The following is a 21985-nucleotide window of genomic DNA, read 5'->3' on the forward strand; positions in this document are numbered from 1 at the left end:
TGGTGTACCATCAATACATGTTCATAGATACACGATTGCCATAGAAATATTTGTAGATCTCCTGGAACAATAAATACATTCATAAGATATAATATGTACAGTATATAAAGAGATCTCTCTATATGCTTCAGCGGAGAAACAACAGCTAGTAATACAAACATGACGAGGGCTACTATTAAATAGGTGGTAGTGGTTATACTATGCAAAGGTCTGCGGCTCACTCAAGGGTGACCTTCAACTCTTCAGCCGTCCAGGGAACAAACTGGTCAAGCGACGAAATTTGCTGTTTCAAGTTTAACCTGTCGTAGGCGAAGGGCGGAACCAACTTGAAGTTCAAATCTGGGCTAGACAGCAACTCCCGATCGTTGAAGTCAAACAATTCAGGCAACTCTCGGAAGTCCGGCTGGCTTGAATAGATCTGGTAGTTGGCGTTGTTGATCAGATGATGAGACAGAGACGAATTGAGATGAAACTGCTGGCTGAAGATCTTTCTATAATTGGGCAACTTGGTCTGGGGGTTCCGTAACTCATCAAAGTACGGGTCGACAAGAGCCTCGACACACGAGATCCGGTCTACCGGAGAATACTGTAACACTTTGATTAAGAACTGAATGCAATCGTTAGACATTTTCTTGAAGATCTTTGACAATGGAATTGGCTTGATCTGGGGGAACTTGTGTTCCATGTAGTTGGGGTTCATGTTCTTTATCTGGTCCTTTGAGGGCGTTCCCAAGATCTTGATGATTTCCACCAACTGATCGATTCCCGATTCACCAGGGAACAATGGCTGGCCTAAAATCAACTCGGCCATCACACAACCGGCAGACCACACATCGATCTTGGTAGTGTAATTGGTTGCACCGAAAATCAATTCTGGGGCTCTGTAGTATCTAGAGCAGATGTAACTGACGTTGGGTTCGTTAGGGTTGAGAATCTTAGCCGAGCCAAAGTCACACAACTTCAACTCGCCCGTCTCGGGGTTTATCAACAAGTTCTGCGGCTTTATATCACGATGGCAGATGCCTTGTGAATGGATGTAGTTCAAAGCACGCAACATCTGGTAGGTGTAGAGCTTGATTTCAATGGCAGGCATCAGCAATCGTTTGGACACGTAGAAATGCAGTGCCTTATAGAGTGTTTCTGGTACAAACTCGAGAATCAAGTTGAGGTACAACTCGTTTTTGTCGTTGCTGGTATAGAAATAGTACTTCAAATCAGCAATATTGCGGTGATGCACCAACTTCATGATTTGCAACTCACGGTTTTTGAATCGTTTGTCTTGTAAAACTCGTTTCATTGCTGCAATCTCGTTTGAAGGCAAGATTTGAGTCTGGAACACAACCCCGAACGAGCCATGACCCACCATCTGGGATTGGGTGTACTGGATGGTTTCGATTTCGCCAGTGTGGCCGTTGTTAACGTTTTCGGTAACAACCTCTATTTTGGACATGTTGTTAGTAGATGCAATGCGATACAGACAGACAGAGAGAGACAAATGTAGCTAATGCTGATGACTAATGGCAGACAAATGACAGACGGAATGCTGAAGGGAAGCGTGTTGTCAGACAGGCTCTTCTTATGGTTTCAGAGATTCAGAAAGTCTCAAATTACGAGCAAGTCACAGACAAAGAGAGGAACAGCTCAGCAACACGCTATGGACACACAGAAAAATGGGCTCTAGGCAGCAGCACTAGGAGACAACACTGCTCGATACAGGGAATGGGTTCTGGAGGTATTCAGCACGTTGGCTAGCTCTGGAAGAAACCGATGGGCGCAATACAAAAAGGCGGAGGTTTCAAAGTAAAACTCGAAAAATGGAGGATGTCGTGCGCTCACCGAACTTTTCGATTAATGGGGTAACCAACCAACGAAGCAGACAGGAAGGTGGGCAATGGAGACAGACAGAAGGCGGATGAAATGACTGCAGCACGCGGGGATCAAATCAGACAAAGCTCAGTCTTTTCTGTTAAGTATGGACAGGCTGGAAAAGTTTTGTTGTGGTTTATTGTCAGACGCCGATGTTGGAATCGCAAATGACAGACTTTATGTTGAATTTGTCGATTTCTTGAACAGGTGTAGTTTGTGTGCTGTTACAAGTAGTCTAGGGATGTTCCGCTTCGTGCAATGGCAGTTACTAGCTCTGAAGAGTTGGACTTAAGCAGACTTCCACCAAAGCAATTATGGGCAGAGAGTGCAAAATTGTGTCTGCTGCAGAAAAAGGAGGATCCGTTTTGTTTTTATACGGAGCCTGAAAAAAGGTAATGTCTGCGAAACAAATCTTCCAGATGCGGGTCAGAGTCTGGAGAAGATGACTTTTTTTTGTGTCTGATGCGACACAAAAACCAGACAACCAAATTCAGATTCTGTTGTCAACAACACCTTTTCTTGATTGTTCCGGACAGCGTGCCAGCCACCAACTTGTTTCCTGGATCATTTTATTACCTCAGGTAGCAACATCTCAGGAAGATTGTCAGGGAGACGAATCTGACCCGAAAAACTTCCCTGCAGGCAGTACTAGTTACATTTTCTAGTGGTGCGTGACCCAAATGGCTACAGCCGCCGACACAATTTCTGTGTGGAAGATACCTCCTATGACGTCTGTGTCGGTGTGCCAACACACAGCTGTTTCCTGATTGGGTGGCTGCAACTGAAAACAGTGTGGATATTCGGACAGCAGACGACAAGGGATACACACCGCCAGGAACAGCCAGTTCGCCATTCTCTGATTCACTAATCAGTCTGTCTATGCGAGGTGACGTCCAATTGACTTCCTGTCCGATCCAATTTGTCTCGAAGACGCTCTCCTGGCACCAAATCGCAGTCTCTGTCAGACAGAGCGAAATTCTATCTTCCATGATCCATTATGTACTGCACATATGAGCTCCTATGCACCTTACCCCACTTTTCCCCTCCTAATAATAATACCACTGCATCTGCCGCTCCTGTAATTTGCTACAATGTCTGAAATTTTCATTTGGGTGTAGTCTGGTTAAATATTGCGGCACGGGTGCAGCAAGTCTTCCATATACCGAGCCCCCAGTGAATCAGTGAATCTCCTTGTTTCATGAACTTTGTGTGCAACTCGTAAATCTGATGATATCATCAAGATACACTTGATTTACACGAGTCTCATTCGAAAAGTCTCTGATAATTTTGCAAAACTGGAATGTTTCAATGTCTGGATATTCTGCCGTTTTCTCACGATTCTAATTCTAGTATTCTATCATCATTCTATCATTATTGTATCATTTTACTTTTGTCTCTATCTTGTCTGTTAGTAGAATTGTAATATACATACCAATCTGGTCACTGTGACGGCGTTCGCCGTTGATCTTCAACTTCAAGAACTTCTCTTTGATATTCTGTCTCTTGTTCGTCATGTGGCTTCTTGTTTGATCGTAACTCTGGGCTTTGCTCAATGGATTAAGCGGTGGTTCTCCTGGGTTTCTTCCTCCGTAAGAGTTTTTATGGTCGTGGGAACCGTTCGTATTGGAATTGTTTTTAGAAAGATTGTTCGAGTTATTTGTGCTGTTCTTAGAAAGAACGTGTGTAAACGGGATATTGGTATTATTTCTACTTATTAAACCATCGTCGTTAGAACTCTCAGAGGAGATAGAGCCTCCCTTCATCATCTTCATGAATTTTCCCGTAATGGAGCTGTTTCTTTTCGTGCTTCCTGAGAGAGCCGAAGCGGCTGTACTATGCGAAACTGAATTGTGGTAGTGGTGTCCGTTGTTATTGGTATTGTTCAAATAAATCGTACTGTTCATTGAATTGGAATTGGAATTGCTGTTGTTCAAAGTGTTCATTGCACTCGAGACTTTTTCTATCGTAAAAGTATTGAACGGGTCTCTAAACTTTGTCTCTTCAAACATGCCGAAATGTCCCTCAAGGCCTTCCTTATTATTGTAGCCCAAGTCAAGGAAATCCTCTTCGTCTACTTCGGTCTCATCACTAGTATCTACGAAATTGGAGAAGGAAGTTCCTATTTCGTAGGGATTTACGTTTCCAACACTGTTGTTTCTGACACTGCTGATCTTTCGGCCATTTGGCTCCTTGCTTCCGTCGTTCATGAGTTTGTTGTTATGCTTGATTTCCTGGATGTTCTGGGATATCCGACCCTTATACTTCCGCTTGATTTCCTGGACTTCGGTCTTCTGGCTCTTTTTCAAGTCCCGCATCTCTTTACGGAGGTCTTTTCTATCTTGAAGTTGGTCTTTTTTCAACTCTCTAAGCTCTTGAACCTGCTCGAGTCTACGAGTCAGTCTGCCATCACGGGCCAGGCTCCTTTTCTTCTTCTTTTTGACATGCTTGTTGGCATCTGCGTATATGGGCTTGTCTATGATAAGATCCCGTAACACCGGCGTCAGGATACCGCAGTTGTGAATGTAAGATGGATAGTACTTGTGGATATCATATTTTTTTTCAAGGCTGTCGTAGTTGATGGACTTGATGAATTCGCTGTTGCTTTCTTCCGTTTCTTCAACTGGCACTTTCTTGTGCGACACCAGCATTTGCAGAAACCGCTTTTGTATGGCAGATGCGGTCATAATGATGTCTGTGAAAGAACGGGAAACTGGTTCTGGAAAGGAAGAGGAAAGTAGGAAAAGTTATACTGGAACTTGAACTTATCAAATGTAGAGCCGTGGATACTCAGACACTGAAATGCAGACAAAAGGATAAAACACACACACAGACAGACAGTGAGGCAGGTCTGACAGTTTTTGGGCTTGTTCAGACGCTTTGTAGACTACGCAACGACGCTGATCTCTATCCGCTCCCGAAACAAGTTTGAGAAAGAAAGGATCTTTTTGGGTATATGAAGTGTTTGTGTCTGTCCTTTGGCCTTCTGTCTTTTCTGTCTGAGTCGCTTACTTTGGAGTCCGGGAATATGTGGGGAAGAGCTTTGAGTGAAAAAATAAACTTTCATTCTGCGTGTGGGATAGAATTCTTTTTTTTCGCTCTATTTTAGTTTCACTCGTAATGTTAATCTGAGAGCCTGCCATTTGTTTTAAAGCGCTATTTCACCTGGCTGAGAAAGCTGATCTCTGCAGCGGTCCGTGTCACACAGGGAGAGATGGAGACGCAAGCGGACGACTCAGAGCATCGGAAAAGGAAGAGAACAGACACACAGTAAAAGTGTCAGAATTTCTGCAACACATACCAGATTATTTTGCATCTGCATTATCATAAGACATAAACTTCAGTCTGACAGTCCGTTCTCATCTTTTTTCAGTCTCGAGCCGATATTCCAGCCGACTCTAATCTCTGGCACCAAGTGGGGAATCGCAGACATCCATTATCCCGATGGCCGAATCGTGCGTTTGGCCAATGTAATCCCCTCAAAGAGCCTGCATATACACAAACGGTTGTGAAAACCAGAATTCTGATTGTGAATTCAAGATAAATGTGTTTCAGGAGGATTTCTAAGAGGCAGCCCTGACTCAATGTGGATCTCCCGCAAATCCTCGTAAAGTGATTGGATACGAGCGCCTTGCAGTGAGTTGCACAGCTCGCAGCAATTCTCGCAGAAAAATTTTGGACGGCTGTGAGTCTATCTGGAGGTTTCTTTCTGGCCCACAGAACCTGGTGATCTTTCAGCCGTTGGAATTTCAGGTCTAAAAGATCTCAAGGACCAAACAGGTTTTCAGCAATTTCTCAATTGTTGTGCTGGTGTTGTGTATAGACTGTCTGTCTTGAAGTCTCTATCTAGCGAATTGCCAGATTTGGTGATTTGTACGATCTGGCTAATCCTAGCAGCTTTTGTGTTCTCTGAAAGATTGTACGATTTCTTTGGATCAGCACTTTTACATCTTCAAGCCAACTTGCCGCTTGGATCAACTTACTAATATGCTGTCTCTCGACTGCTATTGATTAACTATATTTAGAAGCTATGTGAACTGTAGCAGTCATATGTACTATAGCAATCGGAACTATTCTAAAAAGAGATTCACTTCTCTCTGGATTCCTATTTGAGTTCCCCATTCTATCTTATCTATTCTCTTCTATAGCGAGCTTGTCACATATCTCTTGGGCAGTAATTCTCTGTCTGTATCTAGTCATCTCGTTAAACACAGAGGTCGCAACTGGATCCCGACACTTTGGAAGCAACTCAGTATCTGGCTTCCGATTCTGGTGCACAAACTGGAAGTCGACAAAGTGATATTTGTCCAGTTGTAGCTCGGGCCAATATAGGCTCTCGTCTTCATATTGGCCTTCGTTAACAAAAGGGGTGCCAAAATTGTTGAAGATTGTGCTGAGAAGCCACAAATCACTGACAACATTTTCTTCCTCCTCCTCCTCTTCTTCATTATTTCCTTTTCTCTTTACTAGAATTGATGTGAAGTCCGACGAGTACACTATTGTAAGGACTACTGCCAATGACCAGATATCAATCTCGTTTCCGTAGTCGCATTTACCAAGACACAACTCAGGAGCCTTGTAGATGCCAGTACACACATCAAGAAACTTGCAATCGTCAGACTCGTCACTATACGGACCATTATAGCTGATTCCAAAATCACCTATCACTGGCTTGGTTATATCATCATCTGCGAACAAGATATTGGATGGCTTAATATCCCGATGAATTATTCCGTGCTTATGTATGTAGCTCAATCCAGATGCCATCGCTTGTAAAAAGCCTTTGGCACTCAAATCATCTACTTTGCTTACAATGTTAACTTTATTGTCTAAAGGATTGGCAAAGTCAAACCTCGTTACCTTACGACTATACTTTGCATTCTGGAGCAACGACACAAGCGTGTATTCGTACCAACGACTGACCATAACCACATCGTCAAACAATTCGTACCAGTCTAGAAACTGAAGAATGTTACTTCCGCCTTTTAGCTCCTTCAATATGGTGATTTCTCTCTTCATACTATGAGGCTTGATACTGATATCACCGTCTACAACCTTTAAACAGACCAATTGACCGGAACTGATATCCCGCGCTCGGAACACGTCCAGAACATGTCCGGAATACACTCTTTTCCGCTCGATATACCTCTTGTCCATGCTGTGGAAATAGATTTGCAGAGTAGAAAAAAGTTGATCTACTCTATAAATATCTGTGTTTGATATTTGCCTGCATATAATAAATACTATAGCGAAGAGTTGGAATTGTTCTGTTTCAAAGCTCTTACTTGCAAGTTTGACAAAAGAAGCAAAACTCGTGCAAACCTTGCTTTTTCAAGGCAGACAATTCCACAAGCTTTTTGTTCTTTTAATAGTGCAATTTGCCTTCTACAACATCTTTGATCCCTCAACCCAATATATATTACCATATACACTTAAAAGTTCGGTAGTTAAATCTCTTCTTCTATCTTGCTCTCTTTCTCGGTACGTTATTGGCATTGTTAGCATTGAGTGAGTTGTTGGTATTGTTATTCGAATTATTGTGCTGGTCGTCGTAGGCTCCTCCATGTCTCTTGAAGTTTTGGTTAATGGCCTGGTTGGATATGATGTCGTTGTCGTCTGTGTAGATTCTTCTCTTTGGATACTTCAAGTTGAGCCCTTCAAAAGCGTTCTCTTGTACCTTAGGAAGCTCTAAGAAGTACGGATGAACCAAAGCATTATCGGCGGTGAGTCTTACAAGGGGATCGTACTCCAAGAGACCCTTAAGAAGTTCTAGACATTGCTTGTTGGAGCTTCCGATCATCTTGTACCAATTGACTAAGTTAGGAGGATAGTTGGTGGTTAGTTGTTGCTGGAAGGAAATGAACTCCGGGTACTTGTTCAACGCGGGCCAGTTCTTCATGCTGGGAGTTCCAAGTACTTCTACGATTTTCTGGAACTGGTTTTTCTGGAAAGGTACGGACTTCTTGTTGTTGATATCTATTTTGGCTTCTTCACCTTTAAAGATAGGACGCAACGACAAGAGTTCTGCGAGAATACAGCCTACAGCCCATAAGTCAATAGCGGGAGTATAGTGTCGAGCTCCAAGTAATAGCTCTGGAGCACGGTACCAGATGGTTACTACGACTTTATCACCAGTATAAAGCGACTGTAAAGGATTATTGAACTTACGAGCCAATCCTAAATCACCTATTTTCACTACACCACTGGATGACACCATGATGTTAGCAGGCTTTAAGTCACGGTGAAATATCCAGTTCTGATGCAAGAATGTAACTCCGTTCAAAATCTGCCAGATTAGCGATTTCACAGTAGCCTGTGGTATAGGCTTAACTTCCGGATGGGAATGGTAATGGATAATTTGTAAGAGATCGTGCTCGCAGAATTCAAATATCATGTAGATGGACTTGTTTTCAAGAATGATATCCACCAACTTGGTGATGTTCTTGTTGTTGAGTTCACGACATAGAGACATTTCTCGTATGGCACTTTGAGATATACCGGTATAGTGAACAATTTCATTACCATTTATATCGTGGTTATGATGACTTCTGTTACTCAGATGGTTATCGCTTTTGAACTTTTTGATAGCAAAGAGCTGCTCTGCGCCTTTATTGTCCTTACCAGAGAGCGACAAGTCGTCTCTCTTTTGGTCCAAGAAGGCATTTCTGAGATTGCTGCTATTATAGCTAACATCATTATTCTGTAGATTGTCATTATTGCCATTGCCTACATTGCCGACATTTGCTGTTGTACTCACGCCAGCATTACCATTGTTACTATTTCCAGTTCCGTTTTGGTTGTCCTTACTGGCTGTGTTCTTTAGTTTGGCTTTGTAGACTTTACCATACGTTCCGGCTGCGATATAGCCGATGATCTGATATGTTGATAACACCGATTCACGGGTCAAATCCTTACGGTGTTTGAATGGCCCCAACGTGAGAATCAGGTTCAGCGCCATCAACGCAGGCTGGGGTATTATAGAGGACTGGTTGGTGGAGTTCATGAATTGTTCGCTTATCTAAAGTATTGAAAATGATATTAGGTTTGGATTAAGTAAATGAATTGATGCAGTAGGTCCATCTGGATACTGTGGACTAGTCTGGGTTTCTGTGTAAGGATAGTCGGCGAATTGGTCTCAGATAGTGGAGTTCATATCCACTATTTGGAGCTTATGTATGAGGTTGAGAAATCTGATAAAAAAAGATACGGTGAAAACGTGAAAATGCACAAAAATTGACTGAACGAGAACTTCAATGTCAATAAAAGGATTAAGCAATTGAGAATGGCGATATCGACAACTTTAAGACCTTTGGGGTATACTAATGGATTCTGGAAGATTCTCGTTTTTGTTAGTCGAGCCAACAATTTGATGATATGATAATCCTGTACATATACATAATACCAATATGGGCTTTACAGATGGACTTGGAACCAAGAACTAGAAAGTGACGAAGAATTGTAGGAATGGAGGCTTGAAATAAAAGCAAACGTAGCAGAATGAATAGAAAGAGAATCTTGAAAAAGCAGGAAAGTGTAGGATTCAAAACCATGAAAGAAATGCAGAGTATAAAGACGTAGACCTACTTCAAGAGCAGATTTGGTCTAGTAGCAATATTGTACAAGTCATTGTATTAATACTATAAATATTCTATAAAGTACTCAAATCTAAGACGTTGGGAATTGTGGAATGAGCTCAAGCGATTACTTCACAATTATCCAATTATCCGGAATGCTTCGACGGCCGAAAAGCTTACTGTGTGGATGACTTTTGTCATGAAGGTTGGAATCATAAGTGTAGTCCAGATTCAAGTTGTGCTCAAGTTCCATTCTGAATCTTCAAATCTTTTATGATCGCCTTCTACTCCTAAATGATTTCCTTTCTTGTCCAATTCACCGGATTCGTCTTCTTCGTCCATACCCGAGGAAAACTTGTTGATGAAGTAAAATGTCCCCGACACACTTTGATCTATTACGACGGTTCCGTTCTCAATACACTTCTCTATTTCTTCAATGGTGATATTATAGGACCAGCCAAACTTGTCTGAAATCTCAGAGATGTTATTACCCTGGAAGTATCTGTACTCGTCGTTCAAGAACTCGTCCATAAGTCCTAGATTCTGGTTGCGCAACTTGTTGTACTTGAAGTTGTTCTCGTTTTCGCGTAAACAAGCAAGAATATTCTCTTCATATGTACCAGTCTTGCTTCTGGGAGCCAACACTACTAGTCCTGATTTTTCGTAGTGCTTCATCCTAATGGGCAACTTCAAGTCTTCGAACTTCTCTATAGCTTTATTAAAGTCCTGAGGGGTCACCAAATCCGCCCCAAACCCTTGGGTCAATACAAGGTATCTATTGTAATTTGCAAAGAGCTCCTGTGACGTTATCATAGAAGCAGCTCTGGTGAGCTCGTAGTTGACCGAATACTCGCTGATATGCCGTGACAACTCGTTGTGATAGAGGCTTGATGCTTTCTTGATATCTAATGGAGGTACTAGTTTGGTACTTGCAGGAAGACTGAAACGAGGGTGTTTCTTGTCTATGATAAACTTGGTGAAAGAATTGGACAATTTGATCAAATCCTGAGATTTGAACATAAGATTCTCCAAGTCTACTAACGAAGTGCTCAATATGATTTCATTCTGCTTTCGTTGTTGTTCGCCTAATTGTACCAATCCATGAATACCAGCTGCTTTTCTGATTGCTGGAGGGGGTAACTTGGGCTGCTGCAACTTCGTGGCGTTTTGGTTGATAGCTCCTCTGTTTTTCAAGGCTTCCCACTTCAAATTTTCCAAGGCACTCGTCAACCTGGATCCAAATTCCGATTCACCCCCATTGCGGAAACTGATCTTTATATACGGTCTACTGTCAGTATACGTTTCAGGCGTATCAAGTTTAAGTCCAAGAGGATTCTCGCTATTAGTCTCGCCCTGTGAGAGGTTGGACAAGCTTTCACTAATCTTCAACTGTAAGCCTTTGGGAACTACAGACTTCAACTCGGTGCCGCACAACTCGCAGTATTTCATTGATGGATGGTTGATAAAAGTACATTGAGGACATTGATCGTCCCGTCGATTGCTTTGCAGGGCTAATGAGTCAGTTCGTTCGGCTGAAGTATCAGCCGCTTGAGAAAGTTCCGAGCTATTGATAGAGTCTAGGGTTCCTTCCGAACCGATGGCAGAGTCTAGGGTTCCTTCTTCTATGATCTTGGTTATGTAAACTCGGTTAGGTCGTATACCACAGGAAACGCATTTGGGCAACTCGTTATCCAAGTCGAAGTCCAGCGATATTGTATTACTATATGAGCAGATTTTGCAGATCCAAGTAATCTGTTTGGGCTCTTTTGGTTGTTCCTCAAGAGAACTTTCAGTTTCTTTGCCTTTTCCGGAGGTCTTCAAGTATGCTTTGATCTTTGGCGAGGAGCGGAAGAACTTCTCGATCACCTCGCAGTGCGATATATACGCCAACTCGATGGCTACAGAGTTAGAAGTGACATTGCTGTCGAAGTATATGATTCTCTTGTTGGTCAAATAGACAATTCCCTTTTGTCTTGCTAGAATCTTCAGTTTACCCTGGTAGAGACCCACATAGTCTTTGGTGCAGAGAAAGTCCTCGCCATCCTGGAGAATGGGCCGGTTGGAACGGTTGACGAGAATGGGTTTCCACACATGGAGCCACGACATGTGAGGTGCAATTGGTGTGAAGAATGAAAAGAAGAGTATTGTATGGAGATTTTTCGCATCTTGATATCTTGATTTGCGCACTGATAGGAAGTGTGGAGAGGAATTCGAATGCGAAAATGCCATAAAGAGAAGAAGAAAGCAAGCCGAATGGAGAGATCAGATCAAGTTATTCATTCAGTATTCAGTATTCAATTCTTCAATTCCTAAGTAAAACGAACCAATGAACATTTTCAACTACTCGGTAGATTTCAGGGTTAATAATCATTTAAGGGTATATTGATCTGTTTAGTAATGATTTTCATCTAAACTGCTTCAGAAACAGACAGCACATTCACCAGTCTTATTCTGGTAATCTGTAATTCGGATATTCTTCTTCGATCATGATGTCAAGTGTATTACTTTTTGTAACTTCTGTGAAATTGTTGGTCTTTGGTTTTTCGCCAATGTTCATTGATTTGGTACTAATTACTATTCTATTCAATATGATTACTAGTACATAATCCCAACGGCACTCTTTTATTCTTCTCCTACGGCAGAACGACAAATATGTCTCGTCTCATTCTGAAATTGGTTAATAAGATTAGCTGCAGACATTGAGTTATAAGGATTAATACCCAGACAATCAAGAAGTTGTCATTCTATTTAGAAATATTCACTAATCTTCGTTGATTTGATATTATTCATTAATGTTCAGTAATTAATATTGACATTAAATACTATTCCAGATATTCATCAATATCCAGCAATTACTTCTACATCCTTATGCTATTCCTTTGGGTAAAATATACACTTAGAGACAGAGTCTCATTGCTCTATTAATGTCGCCCGCTCTAGTGAACGGCAGCCTTGGCTCCTCCAAACAACCCTCTGCCGATCTTGCCAAAGATGATCAAGCCACAGAAAAAGAAGCTGCACACCCACAACCAGACGGCAATGGAATCTTCCTGTTGCAAGGAATAGTACTGGTTCACAAAAACATAGTTTTCAAAGTAGACTATTCCACAAGCTGCAAGGGATACGATTGTGCTGGAAAGAAAACCGGACAACGTTCCGTCCAACAACAACCACAATCCGGGGTTCATCAATGACCAGATGATGGAGACTTGTAAGAAGGAACTCCATTCAATTTTACGGATAGCATAACTGATTCCCAAAAAGGTGACAGAGGCACGAAGCAAGTCATTAAACAAGTTGGAGTACGTCGTCTGGGCATGGGGAAAAGGGTTGGAAGACAACAATCTCTTGGAGAAATTTGCAGGCAACACTTTATCCATGATGGGCTGGATCAATCCCATGATCAAACCCTGTACAGTTACGGCAAAGAAAAAGTCAGCTAACTTGACAAAGTCTCCGTCCACGTTAAAGTAATTGCCCAACTTCAATTTTTCAAGAACACTGAACACAAACACGTTGGTGACTGTCAAAGGGAAATTTGCTAACTCGTTGGTTGCAAAATGTTGGTAGTTGATGTGTTTCGTGATCTCGTTGTACACAAAAGCAGACAAAGACAAGATGATAACCTTGATGAATACGGGTAATTTGGATAAGCCCTTCGATTCAACCAAAGTGGCGGGAGCTATGGATGGTGAGCCGCCGCCATTTTGGGATTTAGAATTCGGAGTTTCAAGCTCCTTCTTTAGCAACTGGTTAATGTCGTAGTCAGAATCATTTACGCTGTTCAAGTTAAGCAACGAGTTATCATTGTAGATTCCATAGAGCGAAGGCTTGGTCAAATTGACGACTGAGTCAGTTCTATCGATTCGCGGAGTCGACGCGCCAGAATTATTGGCCGACGCGGTGGAAGAAGATGCCATGTTCTTAAGATTTGTATGGGAAATTGCCGTTCTTCTGGGATCTGTCATTGTGAAAATTGAAATAATTTAAAAACGGAAAAGGTCAAGATCCACTAAAACGACTATGGACAAATGTAAAGATGTAAAGAATGCTATGTTTACGAGAATTGGGCTCGTGAATTTTGATCTGTTTAGCTTTTGTAATGCTAAGATTTAATGGGTTTGAAAAATCTGCCAGATGAGACTAGAAAAGTTGAAAAAGACTAAATTTAGACGGAAACACGTGATCCACTGCAACAATGTCAAAATTAACAAGAATGCCGCTAGTAATCTCTAGAAGTGAATCTGTAAACCTTTCTGTAGTGAAAGAAAAGTGGTGACCATTAAATCTTGTGAGTACAGCAGAATTGGAATTTTCGTATTTCTTGTTTGGTCACGGGAGTAACGGCATGTGATATTAGTCTTTGTCGTCGTATAGCGTGGTCTGATTGTGCAATATACGAGTTAAAAGAAGTGGGAAACAGAGGTTTATTTTGCTTCTCTACCCGAGAGGACGAATATGCTACCTATGTAACCTAATTATTTTTCCTTGTGGTTATAATGCTAAGGATTGTCGGTATTCCTGCTTAGTTGATTCTCCACATTTCAAGATTTTGTATATGCAGGTTACTAACATAACAAGGTCCTTGGGTAGGCTACGTTGAAAAGGCGAACCAGCCAGTTAAAAGACCAACAAGAGCCCTGCTGCTACCATGAGAAATATCAGATATGATTCATATAGTTTAATATTTAGACATCTCTTCTAAATTGTCTTTTTCATCAACTAACATGATTTTGATATTATCACGTGACCCAACACTACAAAGCGCAGGATGTACTTGTAAAGTCTAGATACAAAACAAACATAGATTATTTTTCAGGTTGTTCCCTAATAACATACTAGATATGTCTTCCAACGTGTTTGAGACCAACGAGGGAGCTGAACATGTCAACGAAGCCAATCGTGTTGTACGAGATGCTGAGTCCGACGACGAAGAGGAAGAAATGGAAGATGCCATGGATATTGAACGTGATGAACAGGTAGATGCTTTGATAGAAGGTTTTGGAATTGACTCTGATGATGAAGACGAAGACGATGGCGCTCTTTTTCTTTCCTCGTCTGAGGATGATTTCGGACTGGACGGCGAGCCAATTGAAGATGACTATAATGAAGACTATAATCTACGTGATGCTTTGAGAAGCGCTGGGAACTTCAAAGTAAGGAAGAAGAAGTCTACGGCTAAATCATTTTACAGGCGTAAAGTAACTCAGAGTGAAAACAGGGATTTGGATCCGGAGGTTAGGCTGTATATGTCGCAGGCTAACGAAGCATTTGCACACAACGACTATCAAGTTGCTCGCAACCTCTACCTTGAAGTCGTCAGATTAGATAAAAAGAATTACAACGCCTACAAGACATTGGGAGAGATTTCTCAACATCAGGGCAAGTTGAATCAATGCTGTAGCTACTGGTTTATTGCAGCTAACTTGCGGCCCTGGGATAGTAAATTCTGGGGCGATGTAGCTGAACTTAGTACTCAATTGGGTCATACTGACCAAGCGTTATTTTGCTATAATAGGGCCATCTCTTCTGAGCATAAGAAAAGTGCACGATTCATCCTTCAAAGAGCCCTTGTATACAAGGAAATCAAGCAATTTGGGCGGGCTTTGGAAGGATTCCAGCGAGTGAGACAGCAATATCCCACTGATGCTTCTATTGTGAAAAACTTAGCTGCGGTGTATGTAGAGCAGAAACGGTTGAACGATGCTATCAATTTGTATATGCGCATTCTCGACAGCAACATCCATCCAAATCCACAGAACAAGCAAAAGTATCCTAAATTCACGTGGGCAGAGTTGAACATTCTCTTGGAGTTGTATGTTCAACAGCATTCGTGGCGTGTTGCAATAAAGGTCACTAGGCTTGCCGCTAGATGGATCCAGGGTCGTGAAAAGGAGACATGGTGGGATGAGAATGACGACGACAGCGAATTCGACCCCAAACGCAGAAATGAGGTTATAGACAAGTTGACCGATACCGCGAAGAAGGCAGAAGCCAAGGAGAAACCCTTTGAGTTGCCCATCGATATCCGCTATAAGATTGGAATCTTACGCCTAGGTTTGGATCAACGAGATGAAGCTTTGCATCATTTCGAGTTCTTGCTAGACGAACAACTGGAGATCCCTGACTTGTTGAAAGAGACTGGTAAGGCATTGGAAGAGAACGGGTACCATGAGGAAGCCCTTCAATTCTTGACAAGGGCTATTTTTCCAGAAGATACTGGGGAGCAACTTGAACTAGTCAATCTTCTAGGGAAGTGTTATTTAGAAATTGGAGACTACAGTCAAGCCAAGAGTGCCTACACCGACCTTCTTACACAAGATTCGAAGAATTTAGACTACAAGTTGGCTCTAGCTGAAGCCCTCTACCATCTTGGAGAAGAAGTAGATTCGAAGAAATTATTAGTAGAAGTCTCAAAGGAGAGCCACAAGCTGCTCCTGGATGTAAATGATGAACTAGATAAGTCTGCTGAAGAGAGTTTGTCATTGATCAAGTCCCTGAAGTTTATCAGATCCAAGACAGCAAAGCTCACAGATCAAGAGAAACTCGAAATAGAAAACCATGCCAAACGAAGAGTGCTAGAGATCTACAGACGTATGGAAAGACTCGAAGAGTCTACTATAAATGGTGATGAAGTAGCCATAAGTGCATGGATGCAATTAGCTTCTCAGTTGGTGGATATGTTCATGAGTGTTCGGAGTTTCTTTCCCCGTGACAAGAATCGTACTTTCAAGGGTATTGTTCTCTATCGTAGAAAGAAGCAGATGGGCATTGACGAGAAGTTGGCTAGAGTATACAACTTGTACGAAGGTATAACCAATGACGAGAACTACTCCAGGCAGTTCTTGACTTCCAAGACTGAGTACCGTGGTTTAAACTACGACCAGTGGTTTGTCATTTTCCTTCAGTATGTAATCTATGTGTCGAAGTTCGATCACAACACGGAGTATGCCAACGAAATTGTAGAAGTTGCAATGTCTGTCAGTGTCTTTGTTCAGGACAAGAACAAGGAAGCATTGTTGCGAATCTTGAAGTTGAAGTTTGGCATTGAACGCAGCGAGGCTAGTTCCACAGTAACGACATTTGTCAGGTTTTTCCTTATATCCAACCAGTTCTCTCCCTTCGTGTATAAGTTTTTCATCTGTTGCTTTGCCTCGGGAATCAAATTCTGGGAAACGTTCACCAACTACAACCACCAGAAGTTTTTCTTGCGTCAGTTGAAGGCTCACGACTCTATTATCCTCAACAAAAAAATCACAGGCATGGCTACGATCACTGCTGATTTGAAGGATACTACACTTCCTAAAGAGCACCCTGACCTTTTGTATGTGTATGCTAATTTGCTAGGAGGGAGCAGAAGTTATGTCTCCTCAGTTGTGTACTTGAATCGTGCCTATAGGCACTACGACAGAGATCCGATGATTTGCTTGGTGTTGGGACTAGCCCATGTGCACAGGTCTATGCAGAGACTCAGCTCAAACAGACATATCCAACTCTTGCAAGGAATAAGTTATGTGTTGGAATACAGAGATCACCGAAAACACAATTCCACCTCCTATGAGTTGCAGGAGATCGAGTACAACTTTGGAAGACTCTTCCACATGTTGGGGTTGAGCTCGTTGGCCGTTAACCATTACAATAAGGTTTTGGAGTATCATGACGAATTGTCTGAAGATCCAACTTATGATTTGTCTGTTGATGCAGCGTACAACTTGACGTTAATCTACAATATTAATGGTAACACCCAATTGGCAAGACGCTTGATGGAGAAGTATTTGACAGTGTAATCTAGTAAAATTGATGTGTAAAGTAGCAAGGTTGTTGATTAATTTTAATATCGTATAGAGACAGCATAATATACTAAAGTACATTACAGTATAAGACATTACAAGAAGAAATTAGTGACAGAATTCAAAATGAACTTAGTAGAGCTATGAGTAGCTTAATGAATATTGTTTCAAAGTACATAGTATGAAGCTAGAATTAAATAAGGCGTATGATAGCGTTATTGTAGTGATAGCATTATATGGATTGCAAAATCTTGACTGCGCTACCATGTTTCAACATCGCTATACCAAAAATGAGATGCCATTTTTCTACTTACTCTTGTTCTTCAATTCTTCGTCCAAATAATAAGAGACATGGTCAGGCTCAAGCAAAGATACATACTATTTGACATTCTATATCCGCCCTCGGTTGAATCGTCCGAATCGGCAGAATTTAGCGTTTCTGAATCTTCTGCACTTCTCACATTGCATCAGACATCGCCAGCTTCCATAAACCATCGTACACTAGTTCATGCCATTCGTAAGTCGATACAGGAGCACTATGGCGATTTCGGAGCAGGATCGGCGGGTCTTCTGGTTTCTATCAAATATTTCAGCAACAAGACTTCTACAGGCATTATACGATGTGGTAGACTGACTTTTCATACAGTAATAGGTGCGCTTTCATTGATAGACAGTATAGAAGGCAATCAGCTAATAATCCGATGTATCCATGTGAGTGGCACCATCAAGAAATGCGAGGAGTACTCGATACGAAGAAGCCGTGACCTCATGCGGTTGATAAGCAAAGACACGACGAGAAAGAAGGAAGAGTATGTGAACTCGTTAGACCTACAGGCTGACGAGTTTGAGACCGTTGAACCGGATCTAGATATGGATTGAAAGGAATAGAATGCTTAGCGGACATGACACTCTTATTAGAGAAACAGAGAAGTGTACATACGCTACAATCAATAGGTGTAGGTGATATCAGAGAAACCCACTGAGGTGGTTGTAATATCGTCATTATTAGCACTAATTGGTAAGTGAGAGCACATAGAGAACTGAAATATTAGTGATTAATATACGACAAAATTTCACTAAATAACCAATTTAAATATATTTATTTCTTCTTCGCTTTTTATTATGTCTTTGTCACTATCCGTTGCAACTTTACAAGCTTGTTTTGGAATAACCATTCAATAGTACATTCTTATATTGTTTAGGGTTTGCATACCTGTAAGCGAATATTTGGATGCGCTTACAGAAACTATATTGAGCCATAACGATATTTTCACTTTTCATCCAGCACATTTATCCAACTAACACCAGACTTTCCTTATTGTTTGTTGACCCATATCCCCCTGTTCTACTACTTGTACAATGGCTACTGACGGTCAAGGAAAGAGCGCAAGAGCTCCTAATGATAATGTGGACTACTCCTTATATTTGGTAACAGACTCTACCATGATTCCAGAATCATCTACCTTCATCAAGCAGGTCCAGGAAGCCGTAGATAGCGGTGTTACTTTGGTTCAATTGCGTGAAAAGTCGCTTTCGACTCTTGAATTCGTTAAAAGAGCCGAAGAAGTTCACAGTATAACCAAAAAGAAGGGAATTCCTTTAATTATCAATGATAGAATTGATGTCGCACTCGCTATAGATGCTGAAGGTGTTCATGTTGGTCAGGATGACATGCCTGCTGAATTGGCTAGAAAGTTGTTGGGCCCAAATAAGATTTTGGGGGTCACCTGCTCAAATCCCGAAGAGGTCGATGTTGTAGTCAAACAGAAAGTAGCCGACTACGTTGGCTTGGGGACCGTGTACAAGACTAACACCAAGAAGAATGTCAGTGATCCCGAAGGCACGGGACCCATCGGAATCAGAAAAATGCTTCGTGTTTTAGGAGACTACAACAAGGAAGCTGACTACAAGATCAAGTGTGTGGCTATCGGCGGAATTAATCATTCCAATGCCGATAAAGTGTTGTACCAATGTCAAGTGACTGAGCAGAAGCTCGATGGTGTGGCCGTAGTTTCGTGTATAATGGCTTCAGCAGATGCTAGGAAGGCTACTTTAGACTTAGCAAAAATTATTGCTTCTGAGCCTGCCTTTTCCATTACTACTCGTTTATCTGAATCTAACCTTGATAGTTTTCTGAAGCGTCATGGCATTAAGACTTTGGGCCAAGTTCAACCATTGGTTCACCACATTACCAATAATGTAGTGAAGAACTTCAGTGCCAATGTGACCCTATCTATTGGGGCGTCTCCTATCATGTCTGAACTAGCTGAAGAATTCGACGAGCTTGTTGGCAATGCCAAACATATAGCTTTGGTTTTAAATCTAGGAACACCTTCTCTGGACATGATGTCAGTCTTTAAACAAGCAATTCAAGTATACAACAAATATGGCAAACATATTATATTTGATCCCGTCGCCTGTGGGGCTACCAAAGCTCGTCTAGAGTGTGCCAGAATCCTCTTGAACACTGGCCATGTCTCTGTTATCAAAGGAAATGTTGGTGAAATCATGTCTGTATGGAAGTTGACTACTTTCTACATTGCCAAATCTGTTGGAGAATCCAACACCATGAGGGGAGTTGACTCCATTTTCAATCTTCTGGAACACATTTTGCTCGAAAGAGCTCGTCAAGTAGCCCTGGAGTTCAAGACAGTTGTTGTAGTCACCGGTAAAAAGAACTTCACGGTTTCTCCAACTGGTATAGTAAGATCATGTCTTGGAGGAAGTCCATTGATGGGCAAGATAACAGGTACTGGGTGTTCTTTAGGCAGCACTATTGCTGCATTCTTGGCAGCTGGAGCTGACGGTGAATTAGAACAAGACTCGACGTGTGTATTTGATGCTGCCACTATTGCAGTAGAGATGTATAACAGTGCAGGTAAGCAAGCGGCAGTCAGTGTCAGTACTCCAGGATCTTTCAGTACTAAATTTCTTGACCATCTAAGCAGGGGACAGGATCTTATCCCAACTTTGTTCTCTAGACCCTAAATGCACAATTGCATCTATGACTCCATACATATACTATTGTATTGCATATAGATAAGAATTTCGTTAATTATACATCGATGTCAGATCTTCTTTCTAATTATTATATCTACAAAGCTCCATCGTTATTATTCATATGACTCTCTAACTTTTTCATTATTTCATCCTCTTCATCGAAAGTAGCTCCATACTTTTTGCAATCACCTGCATGCACCATGCGCGATTTAGCCGCATCACAAAAAATCAGATAAACAAAGCTAATAAATATCTTTATCAAGTAAAAATGGACTTCTTGCGCTTTTTCTTCAATAATAAAATTTTAGGCTAATTTCTTTTCTTCATTTCTTTCAGCATCTTTCACTGCTGTCTCCATAGTCTTACTGTACAAAGAATATGCCATGGTGCGGCCGGCCCCCAAGAAAAAGCCCGGGTCCAAGCCCAAACCTAACCGACCTTCTCCGGTTTCTAACATCACCAAAATTGGCTCTTTAAACAGATACGCAGACAAAGAGTATGCCAACGACCTCCTTCATCAAGTTGCCCGCTTGGTGGCTCCTATAATACATGAGAATAACTTCAAGGTAGGAACGTTGTGTGAAATGTTTCCAAAAGACGCGAATCTCCTCGGTTTGAATGTGAATCGAGGTCAGAAGATTTTAATCAGACTTCGCTACCACTCCAACGATAGACTGTTTTACCCCATGGGGGACATTATTGGCACCTTTTTACATGAGCTTACCCATAACCTCTACAGCGCACATGACGATAAGTTCTATAAGTTTCTTGACGGGTTGAAGAAACGTTTTGAGGACATACAATACGGTGGAGCCTCCACTACTTATCGCTGCGAAGAAGAAACATTAGGAACAAAGTACAACGCTTTTGGTGGATATATGTCTGAACGTGAAAAACGTATACGTGCGTTGTCGAAACCCAAGTATAAGACTGAACTGCGCAAGTTGGGCACTTCCGGCGGTGGAATCTCTAAGGTGGTGGCTGATCCAAGACAATTGCGGCAGATGATTCTTGCTGCTGCAGAAAGACGTATGAAAGACAATAAGTGGTGTAACCATAACTCTGATATCACGGAAATAGAGCCTACAAATGAAGAACTTGATATTATTGAAATTGAAGACGAAGAGGCAGATAACAACACTACTCAAAAAAACTTTCCAGAAAAGTACAAAGAGGTGATAGACTTGACAAGTGAAGAGTATGGAGAAAGTCGGACTTCTAATGACGAAATAATTGTAGTGGATGCTTGTGATAATAGTAATAAAGACAGAAAAGCACCAGAGATTGTATCTCCGCTTCAACCAAAGGCCATGCTCGACATCCCCAAGTCGATTCTACGGCGTCCTTCGACTTCTCCCGAGTTAGAAGAAATGAACTCTGTCCATACCACTGGTAGAAAAGTTCAATTCTCAGGGTTGCTCTTACCTGCTTTTGATGAAGAAAAACCACAGAACCACAAAGAGTCGGAAGCTGAAGAGTTGGAGGACATCCAGTATACTTTTTCCTCGTCACCAAAAATGTTCTTTGGAGCTGAGCAGCAGTACCCACGTAGAAAGCTTGTAGCGGACTTGAACTTTGACCAGATATTGAAGAAAGCGGACAAGATTGAGATTCATAAGGCAGTTGCCAAGAAGACGAATGCAAGGAAAAAAATGGTCAAAAGTACTGGCAAGAAGCTCAAACGCAATCAGAAAGAGGACGCTTCAAATTCGACAGCTACTCCCAAGAGGAGAAGGAAAAAGGCAGTTTTGAAGGAAA

General features: G+C 41.6%; 10 protein-coding genes across 10 annotated transcripts; 4 read left to right on the forward strand and 6 right to left on the reverse strand. All coding sequences in view use genetic code 12, as the record gives it.

The window, feature by feature from the left end:
• Positions 1-58: 58 nt before the first annotated feature.
• On the reverse strand, positions 59-2184 carry RIM11 (ser/thr protein kinase). The gene has a single exon (XM_001384550.1). It carries the CDS (start codon positions 1448-1450, stop codon positions 218-220), a length of 1233 nt encoding a protein of 410 aa, XP_001384587.2. The 5' UTR covers positions 1451-2184; the 3' UTR covers positions 59-217.
• A 1061-nt stretch (positions 2185-3245) lies between these two features.
• Positions 3246-4550, reverse strand: PEA1 (Phosphatidylinositol-4-phosphate 5-kinase and related FYVE finger-containing proteins; the record flags this gene model as incomplete). Its single annotated transcript, XM_001384551.1, has 1 exon — positions 3246-4550. One exon carries the CDS (start codon positions 4548-4550, stop codon positions 3246-3248), a length of 1305 nt encoding a protein of 434 aa, XP_001384588.2.
• A 1441-nt stretch (positions 4551-5991) lies between these two features.
• On the reverse strand, positions 5992-7020 carry PICST_45639 (predicted protein; the record flags this gene model as incomplete). Its single annotated transcript, XM_001384552.1, has 2 exons — positions 5992-6294; positions 6331-7020. The coding sequence occupies 2 exons, from the start codon at positions 7018-7020 to the stop codon at positions 5992-5994; spliced, it is 993 nt and encodes a 330-aa protein (XP_001384589.2).
• Positions 7021-7031: 11 nt separating this feature from the next.
• Positions 7032-8821, reverse strand: SSN3 (cyclin-dependent serine/threonine protein kinase; the record flags this gene model as incomplete). Its single annotated transcript, XM_001384553.1, has 2 exons — positions 7032-8469; positions 8671-8821. The coding sequence occupies 2 exons, from the start codon at positions 8819-8821 to the stop codon at positions 7325-7327; spliced, it is 1296 nt and encodes a 431-aa protein (XP_001384590.2).
• A 967-nt stretch (positions 8822-9788) lies between these two features.
• On the reverse strand, positions 9789-11543 carry PICST_58550 (vaculoar sorting protein; the record flags this gene model as incomplete). Its single annotated transcript, XM_001384554.1, has 2 exons — positions 9789-10984; positions 11033-11543. Coding segments are annotated over 2 exons (1707 nt in total), but the record flags the coding sequence as incomplete, so codon positions are not given.
• Positions 11544-12397: 854 nt separating this feature from the next.
• Positions 12398-13336, reverse strand: PICST_6783 (predicted protein; the record flags this gene model as incomplete). Its single annotated transcript, XM_001384555.1, has 1 exon — positions 12398-13336. A coding segment is annotated over one exon (939 nt), but the record flags the coding sequence as incomplete, so codon positions are not given.
• Positions 13337-14262: 926 nt separating this feature from the next.
• PICST_67675 (RNA pol III initiation factor TFIIIC subunit) lies at positions 14263-17312 on the forward strand. Its single transcript, XM_001384205.1, has one exon. The coding sequence runs from the start codon at positions 14282-14284 to the stop codon at positions 17222-17224; it is 2943 nt and encodes a 980-aa protein (XP_001384242.2). The 5' UTR covers positions 14263-14281; the 3' UTR covers positions 17225-17312.
• Positions 17313-17578: 266 nt separating this feature from the next.
• POP5 (RNase P and RNase MRP subunit involved in RNA processing) lies at positions 17579-18301 on the forward strand (the record flags this gene model as incomplete). Its single annotated transcript, XM_001384206.1, has 1 exon — positions 17579-18301. One exon carries the CDS (start codon positions 17579-17581, stop codon positions 18104-18106), a length of 528 nt encoding a protein of 175 aa, XP_001384243.2. The 3' UTR covers positions 18107-18301.
• Positions 18302-18574: 273 nt separating this feature from the next.
• Positions 18575-20300, forward strand: PICST_77822 (thiamin biosynthetic bifunctional enzyme). Its single transcript, XM_001384207.1, has 2 exons — positions 18575-19367; positions 19395-20300. Exons 1-2 carry the CDS (start codon positions 18587-18589, stop codon positions 20213-20215), a joined length of 1602 nt encoding a protein of 533 aa, XP_001384244.2. The 5' UTR covers positions 18575-18586; the 3' UTR covers positions 20216-20300.
• A 310-nt stretch (positions 20301-20610) lies between these two features.
• Positions 20611-21345, forward strand: PICST_58832 (weak suppressor of smt3; the record flags this gene model as incomplete). The annotated part of the gene is made up of 1 exon (XM_001384208.1): positions 20611-21345. A coding segment is annotated over one exon (735 nt), but the record flags the coding sequence as incomplete, so codon positions are not given.
• Between the last annotated feature and the right edge of the window lie 640 nt (positions 21346-21985).

The sequence above is a fragment of the Scheffersomyces stipitis genome, chromosome 4, assembly GCF_000209165.1.
Source record: "Scheffersomyces stipitis CBS 6054 chromosome 4, complete sequence".
Classification (NCBI taxonomy): domain Eukaryota; kingdom Fungi; phylum Ascomycota; class Pichiomycetes; order Serinales; family Debaryomycetaceae; genus Scheffersomyces; species Scheffersomyces stipitis.